This window comes from Salmo salar, chromosome ssa06 (assembly GCF_905237065.1).
Source record: "Salmo salar chromosome ssa06, Ssal_v3.1, whole genome shotgun sequence".
NCBI lineage: Eukaryota > Metazoa > Chordata > Actinopteri > Salmoniformes > Salmonidae > Salmo > Salmo salar.
This window is the reverse complement of record NC_059447.1, coordinates 79645656-79654668: the sequence shown is the minus strand read 5'-3', so window position 1 is coordinate 79654668 and position 9013 is coordinate 79645656. Positions and strand designations below refer to the sequence as shown.

The 9013-nt window shown below is 42.0% G+C and overlaps 1 protein-coding gene across 13 annotated transcripts in view; it reads right to left on the bottom strand.

Annotated features, from left to right (window-relative positions):
• Positions 1–227: 227 nt before the first annotated feature.
• Positions 228–9013, bottom strand: part of LOC123743496 (centrosomal protein 43-like) — a 23914-nt gene continuing 15128 nt past the window's right edge. For 8 of the 13 annotated variants that reach the window (XR_006770330.1, XM_045721042.1, XM_045721043.1 and 5 more), the window contains 3 exons: positions 5179–5212; positions 4943–5030; positions 228–612 (listed from right to left, as the gene is read on the bottom strand). Coding sequence is in view for 8 of the 13 variants with exons in the window: in XM_045721042.1 (XP_045576998.1) it covers positions 550–612; positions 4943–5030; positions 5179–5212 (185 nt within the window). In the remaining 5 variants the exon portion in view is untranslated. Of the gene's footprint in view, positions 613–4942; positions 5031–5173; positions 5213–9013 lie in introns of those variants that run through there. The other 5 variants (XR_006770329.1, XR_006770332.1, XR_006770333.1 and 2 more) reach the window with 3 other exon arrangements.

The following is a 9013-nucleotide window of genomic DNA, read 5'->3' as shown; positions in this document are numbered from 1 at the left end:
ATGTCTGCCTTTAAAAATAAAATAAAAAATGAGGCGCCCTTCTTTGCGAGAAAAACCACCCTGGTCTTTGTGGTTGAAACTGTCTGCCAACGTATGTTAGTGCCACAGCATAAATTACAGTAAAGTCCCACATTGTGGTTTCAGATTGACAGAATACATGTCATTCATGAGATCCTTGACATTCATCTGTATACATGATGTTATAAAGGAGCACAATAGAAACAGTCTTCAAGAACAATCTGGGTAAGTGGTAATTTTATTAGGTCTGTGTACACAAACTATGTACACACCAGAGGAGGCTGGTGGGAGGAGCTATAGGAGGATGGGCTCATTGTAATGGCTGGGATGGAATTAATGAAATATATAGAAACAGATGAAACCATGTTTAACTCCTTTCCAAAGATTCCATTGCAACCATTACAATGAGCCCATCCTCACATAGCTCCTCCCACCAGCCTCATCTGGTACACACAACATAAATAATAGTTAACATAGTAGAAATGGCCTGTGTGGTGTAAGGCTGATGGACTGTCATGCCACCTCCTCCATCTAGTCAGCTCCTTGAGTCTGGCTGAGCTGAGATACACTGAGGTCCTGAGTGATCTCATCAAACTGATGGGGGAAGGATAGGATGGGGGAGAGGAGAAAATAAAGGGTGAGAATGTGTGAGAGACAGGGTAATATACCAATACCACCAAAGACACCCTACTTCCTTATTTACCCAAACATATCATCAGGGCATGATGATAGGGAACAGGCCATATTTAGCTAATCTAATGTAAACTATACACTAGTCAAAAATTCACAGCTACTCATTCAAGGGTTTTTCTTTATTCTTACTATTTTCTACATTGTAGAATAATAGTGAAGACATCAAAACTAAATAACGCATAAAATCATGTAGTAAGCAAAAACAGGTTAAACAAATTACCATATAGTAGTCACCCTTTGCCTTGACAGGTTTGCACACTCTTGGAATTCTCTCAACCAGTTTCATGAGGAATGCTATTCCAACCATCTTGAAGGAGTTCCCACATATGCTGAGCACTTGTTCGCTGCTTTTCCTTTACTCTGCGGTCCAACTCATCCCAAACCATCTCAATTGGGTCAAGGTCGGGTGATTGTGGAGGTCAGGTCATCTGATGCAGCACTCCATCACTCTCCTTCTTGGTCAAATAGCCCTTACACAGCCTGGAGGTGTGTTGGGTAATTGTCCTGTTGAAAAACAAACGATAGTCCCACTAAACCCAAACCAGATGGGATGGCATATCGCTGCAGATTGCTGTGGGAGCAATGCTGGTTAAGTGTGCCTTGAATTCTAAATAAATCAGACAGTGTCACCAGGAAAGCACCCCCACACCATCACACCTCCTCCATGCTTCAAGGTGGGAACCACACATGCAGAGATCCGCCCACCTACTCTGCATCTCACAAAGACACGGTGGTTGGAACCAAAAATCTCAAATTTTGATTCATCAGACCAAAGGAGAGAGTTCAACCAGTCTAATGTCCATTGCTCGTGTTTCTTGGCCCAAGCAAGTCTCTTCTCTTATTGGTGTCCTTTAGTAGTGGTTTCTTTGCAGCAATTCGACCATGAAGGCCTGATTCACGCAGTCTCCTCTAAACAGTTGATGTTGAGATGGGTCTATAACTTGAACTCTGAAGGATTTATTTGGGCTGCAATTTCTGAGGCTGGTAACTCCAACTTATCCTCTGCAGCAGAGGTAACTTCCTGTGGCGGTCCTCATGAGAGCCAATTTCATCATAGTGCTTGATGGTTCTTGCAACTGCACTTGAAGAAACTTTCAAATTTCTTGAAATTTTCTCGATTGACTGACCATGTCTTAAAGTAATGATGAACTGTCTTTTCTGCTTGTTTATTTGAGCTGTTCTTGCCCTAATATGGACTTGGTCTTTTACCAAATTGGGCTATCTTCTGTATACCACCCCTACCTTGTCACAACACAACGGATTGGCTCAAACACATTAAGATGGAAAGAAATTCCAAATTAACTTAACAAGTTACATCTGTTAATTCAAATGCATTCCAAGTGACTACCTCATGAAGCTGGTTGAGAGAATGGGAAGTGCGCAAAACTGTCATCAAGGCAAACGGTGGCTACTTTGAGTAATCTCAAATAAAGAATATATTTTGATTTGCGTAACACTTTTTTGGTTACTACATGATTCCATATGTGTTATTTCATTGTTTTGATGTCTTCGCTATTAATCTACAATGTAGAAAATAGTCAAAATAAAGAAAAACCCTTGAATGAGTAGATGTCCGAACTATTGACTGATACTTTGCAATGAGACTCGAAATTGAGCTCAGGTGCATCCTGTTTCCATTGATCATCCTTGAGAAGTTTCTACAATGTGATGAGAGTCCACCTGTGGTAAATTCAATTGATTGGACATGATTTGGAAAGGTCCCACAGTTGACAGTGCATGTCAGAGCAAAAACCAAGCCATGAGGTTGAAGGAATTGTCCATAGAGCGCCAAGACAGGATTGTGTCGAGGCACAGATCTGGGGAAGGGTACCAAAACATTTATGCAGCATTGAAGGTCCACAACAACACAGTGGCCTCCATAATTCTTAAATGGAAGAAGTTTGGAACCACTAGGACTCTACCTAGAGCTGGCCGCCTGGCCAAACAGAGCAATCAGGGGAGAAGTGCCTTGGTCAGGGAGGTGACCAAGAACCCGATGTTCACTCTGACAAAGCTCCAGAGTTTCTCTGTGGAGATGGGAGAACCTTCCAGAAGGACAACCATCTCTGCAGCACTCTACCAATCAGGCCTTTATGGTAGAGTGGCCAGACGGAAGCCACTCCTCAGTAAAAGGCACATGACAGCCCGCTTGAAGTTTGCCAAACGGCACCTAAAGGACTCTCAGACCACGAGAAACAAGATTCTGTGGTCTGATGAAACCAAGGTTGAACTCTTCGGCCTGAATGCCAAGCGTCACATCTAGATGAAACCTGGCACCATCCTTATGGTGAAGCATGGTGGTGGCGGCATCATGCTGAAGAGATTTTTTTCAGGGACTGGGAGGGAAAGATGAACGGAGCAAAGTACAGAGAGATCCTTGATGAAAACCTGCTTCAGAGCGCTCAGGACCTCAAACCCTAAGCATACAGCCAAGACAACACAGGAATGGCTTCGGGACAAGTCTCTGAATGTGCTTGAGTGGCCCAGCCAGAGCCCAGACTTGAACCTGATCGAACATCTCTGGAGTGACCTGAAAATAGCTCCCCATCCAACCTGACAGAGCTTGAGAGGATATGCAGAGAGGAATGGGAGAAACTCCCCAAATACTGGTGTGCCAAGCTTGTAGCATCATACCCAAGAAGACTCAAGGCTGTAATCACTGCCAAAGGTGCTTCAACAAAGTACTGAATAAAGTGTCTGAATACTTATGTAAATGTGATTTCAGTTAACAATTTTTAATACATTTGTGAAAATGTAAAAAAACTTTTGCTTCGTCATGGGGAAAAAAAACGATTTAATCATTTTTAGAATAAGGCTATAATGTAACAAATTATGGAAAGTGAAGGGGTCTGAAAACGTTCAGCGTGCACACCCCTTCAAATTAGTGGATTCTGCTATTTCAGCCACACCTGTTGCTGACAGGTGTATAAAATTGAGCACACAGCCGTGCAATCTCCATAGACAAACATTGGCAGTAGAATGGCTTTTCTGAAGAGCTCAGTGACTTTCAACGGGGCACCATCATAGGATGCCACCTTTCCAACAAGTCAATTTGTCAAATGTCTTCCCTGCTAGAGCTTCCCCGGTCAACTGTTAGTGCTGTTATTGTGAAGTGGTAGGCCACACAAGCTCAAGAAACAGGACCGGCGAGTGCTGAAGCGTGTAAAAATTGTCTGTCCTCGTTGCAACACTCAATACAGAGTTCCAAACTGCCTGGAAGCAACATCAGCACAAGAACTGTTCATCGGGAGCTTAATGAAATGGGTTTCCATGGCCGAGCAGCCGCACACAAGCTTAAGATCACCATGTGCAATGCCAAGTGTCAGCTGGAGTGGTGTAAAGCTCATCACCATTGGACTCTGGAGCTGTGGAAAAGTGTTCTCTGGAGTGATGAATCCTGCTTCACCATCTGGCAGTCCGACAGACTAATCTAGGTTTGACAGATGCCAGGAGAACGCTACCTGCCCGAATGCATAGTGCCAACTGTAAAGTTTGATGGAGTAATAATGGTCTGGGGCTGTTTTTCATGGTTCAGGTTAGGGCCCTTGGTTGCAGTGAAGGGAAATCTTAATGCTTCTGTGCTTCCAACTTTGGGGAAGATCCTTTCCTGCCCCTGTGCACAAAGCGAGGTCCACACAGAAATGGTTTGTCGAGATCAGTGTCAAAGAACTTGACTGGCCTGCAGAGCCCTGACCTCAACCCCATCAAACACCTTTGGGATGAATTGGAATACCGACTGCGAGCCAGGCCTAATTGCCCAACATCAGTGCCCAACCTCACTAACGCTCGTGGCTGAATGGAAGTAAGTCCCCGCAGCAATGTTCCAACATCTAGTGGAAAGCCTTCCCAGAAGAGGAAGCTGCTATAGCAGCAAAGGGGGAACCAACTCTGTATTAATGCCCATGATTTTGGAATGAGGTATTGGATGAGCAGGTGTCCACATACTTTTGATCATGTAGTGTACTCAAAGAGAATACACTGTTGATTACATTTTGATTCATATACCCACACTATACTGGGATTGTTAATTCACCGATTGCTTACTCTGACATTTGCAAGTGGATGTCTTCAACCAGCTTTCCTTTTCTCTACATAAAACTAAACCTGAACAAAACAGCAGTAAATAACTTCCTGTTTCTGAGTCTAGACTACTAGAGGAGCCCACTGCTGCTCACTATCTGAACACAGATACGTAGGGTTGAATGCCTGTTATCCTTACGATCATACATACCTTATTGCTGTTGTCAGGTCCCTTGACGGAAACCTCCTCGATCTCTTCTCCAATGCTCACCTCACTCTTAGAGATATCTGATCGATGGCTGGTGGAGGTAAACCAGAAACACAGGAAACCCTTTAGATTGATATCTCTCATTGTACAGATAAGGTATACAAGTGAATGAGCACTGAACACCATCTAAAAATAGCTAGTAAGATCTAGTGAAGATACAGGACAATACCCTACCTTACCTGTTAAAGTCATCATCATAGTCAACGTCATCATCTGTTAAAACAGAGGTATTTTTTACGTATAAAAACAATACCAAGACAATATGAATGGCCGCTCGCATCAGTGGGTGCTCGGTCAGTGGGTGTGCTCGTCCCCAACTGAACCCGAGATGTCGGCAGGGCGAAGCCCCCACCCACAGTGTGAAACCAAACACGCATAAACACAAAATCCCCACCCTCACCCCTGATTGGAGGATCTCAAACATTTATACTGTGCATGCGTATGTATTTATTCCAACAGTCATTAATTCATACAGCCACAGTTCAACCCATCTTTCCCAGTAAATCATAATTCCTCCATTTTCACCTGCAATACATCCCTCCATTCTACCGTGGTGTCTCACTAGGGACTTGAACCTTCCCATCTGCAACAATTATGACCAAATTGCCCTAAAATAAAAAAAGAATCCCAACAGTAGAATGACATTTCCCCCAGCAATACAGTTTGCAGGTCCAATCGCGCCCTGATATTATGGCATAACAACCATTCCTGGACCTGACTCCAAAAACAAGCCAGTGATAGACAGTACTAAAAGAGATGCTCTATTGATTCTGGTTCAACGTGGCAAAATCTGCATCACTCTGACTGTTCACTTTTTGTAGCGAGAATTTGATAAAATAGCTTACACTGAAAAGAACGGATTGATGCGTCAATTATTGTTTTGTATATCAGTTCATAAACCACTGTCATTGTATTGGGACATCGAAAATTTGTTCCCAACCATCTTGAATTTTATGCGGCATAGTTGTCAAACCTCTTGACCATGAGTGAAACTGACACATTTTACGATTTCTATTGGTCATTTTAAGCCATTTACGATTTCTATTGGTCATTTTAAGCCATTTAACTGGTGGCAGACAAACAAGTTTATTATTTTTTCTCTGTAATGCCACTTCCATTTTTGTGGCAGAGCTGCAATAGGTTGGTGCTAATTTTGTATTGAGCATACTTCTCCACACACCCTGATTGATTGCTCGTGTGACAATTTTACCGTAGTTGTTTACAATGTCATTAATAAACATGATACCTTCCTTATACATTCTCTTCAAGAAAACTGGTTTATCCTCTATCAGTACATCAGAGTTGAGCCATATTATTTCCTGTAATATATATTAGGTATTACAGCAACCCACCAAAACAACATAGAAAATTAAGAAATAAACATGGAACTGGGTTAACATCATACCCTTGATGGGTTCTGACTTCTAAACTTGAACTATGAATATCCTTGTTCATGTTACTGAGGGAGAGAGGGGGATGCAGAATGTTTACATTCTGTCAGAACATGTTATTGTTAGACATCAGGTATCCTGTGGAAAGGAGAAGGGCCACAGTCTGGTTTCAGTTGTTGGGTTGTAATTTTAAATACGTGCTGCATCAGAAGCTAATGGTTATCTGTGAGAGGAAAGTATATGGTGGGGTCAATTAACCTCTTTGGGCTAGGGGGCAGTATTTTCACGTTCGGATGAAAAGCGTGCCCAGAGTAAACTGCCTGCTACTCAGGCCCAGAAGCTAGGATATGCATATTATTAGTATATTTGGATAGAAAACACTGACGTTTCTAAAACTGTTTGAATGATGTCTGTGAGTATAACAGAACTCATATGGCAGGCGAAAACCTGAGAAAAATCCAACCAGGAAGTGGGAAATCTGAGGTTTGTAGTTTTTCAAGTGATTGCCTATCCAACATAGTGTAAATGGGGTCATATTGCACTTCCTAAGGCTTCCACTAGATGTCAAGTCTTTAGAATGTTGTTTCAGTCTTCTATTATGGAAGGGGAGCGAATAAGAGCAATCACAGTAGGTGGCTCAGCAGAAAGCCTTTAGTTATTGATCGCGCGCAAGCTCCGTTCCCTTTCATTTCTAAAGACAAAGGAATTGTCCGGTTGGAATATTATTGAAGATTTATGATAAAAACATCCTAAAAATTGTTTCTACGAATTGTAATGGAACTTTTTTGACTTTGTCTGGACTTAGTGCCCACGCCTTGTGCATTTGGATTAGTGAAATAACTGTGCAAACAAAAATGGAGGTATTTCGACATAAAGATGAACTTTATCGAACAAAATCAACATTTATTGTGGAACTGGGATTCCTGGGAGTGCATTCCGATGAAGATCAAAGGTAAGTGAATATTTATAACGCTATTTCTGACTTCTGTTGACTCCACAACATGGCGGGTATCTGTATGGCTTGTTTTGGTGGCTGAGCGCTGTACTCAGATTATTGCAAGGTGTGCTTTCGCCGTGAAGCTTTTTTGAAATCTGACACAGCGGTTGCATTAAGGAGAAGTTTCTTTAATTCTATGCATAACACTTGTATATTTCAAAGTTTATGATAAGTATTTCTATAAAATTGATGTGGCTCTCTGCAAATTCGCCAGAGTTTTGGAGGCAAAACATTACTGAACATAACGCGCCAATGTAAACTGAGATTTTTGGATATAAATATAAACTTCATCGAACAAAACATACATGTATTGTGTAACATGAAGTCCTATGAGTGCCATCTGATGAAGATCAAAGGTTAGTGATTAATTTTCTCTTTTTCTGCTTTTTGTGACACCTCTCTTTGGCTGGAAAATGGCTGTGTTTTTTTGTGACTAGGCGCTGACCTAACATAATCAATTGTGTGCTTTCGCCGTAAAGCCTTTTTGAAATCTGACATGATGGCTAGATTAACAAGAAGTTAAGCTTTAATTTGGTGTATTGCACTTGTGAATGTATGAAAGTTAAATATTTCAAATATTCTTTTTTTTTTTTTCGCGCTCTGCCATTTCACCGGATATTGTCGAGGGGTTCCGCTAGCCGTAACAGGTTGGATATGAGCCAGGGGCTTGGAATGTTACTGAGTACAGGAAAGGCAATCACATGGTTGTGGTCAATGATAAGGGTGGAGAGCTGTGGATTAGTGAGGAATGGGAGGCAGAGGTCAGATCAGGTACATTAACCTGTTAGGGCTAGGGGCAGTATTGACACGGCCGGATAAAAGACGTACCCGATTTAATCTGGTTACTACTCCTGCCCAGTAACTAGAATATGCATATAATTATTGGCGTTGGATAGAAAACACCCTAAAGTTTCTAAAACTGTTTGAATGGTGTCTGTGAGTATAACAGAACTCATATGGCAGGCCAAAACCTGAGAAGATTCCATGCAGGAAGTGGCCTGTCTGACAAGTTGTGTTTCATCTTGGCTCTTTTTATTGAAGACTGAGGATTTTGCTATAACGTGACACTTCCTACGGCTCCCATAGGCTCTCAGAGCCCGGGAAAAAGCTGAACGATATCGAGGCAGCCTCTGGCTGAAACACTTTATCGTGTTTGGCAAGTGGCCGATCAGAGTATTATGGGCTTAGGCGCGTGCCCGAGTCGACCCCATGCTTTATTTTCTTTCGTCTGTTTACCTAAACGCAGATTCCCCGTTGGAATATTATCGCTTTTCTATGACAAAAATTGCATAAAAATTGATTTTAAACAGCGGTTGACATGCTTCGAAGTACGGTAATGGAATATTTAGAATTTTCTTGTCACGAATTGCGCCATGCTCGTCACCCTTATTTACCCTTTCGGATAGTGTCTTGAACGCACGAACAAAACGCCGCTATTTGGATATAACTATGGATTATTTTGAACCAAACCAACATTTGTTATTGAAGTAGAAGTCCTGGGAGTGCATTCTGACGAAGACAGCAAAGGTAATAACATTTTTCTTATAGTAAATCTGACTTTGGTAAGTGCTAAACTTGCTGGGTGTCTAAATAGCTAGCCCTGTGATGCCGGGCTATCTACTGAGA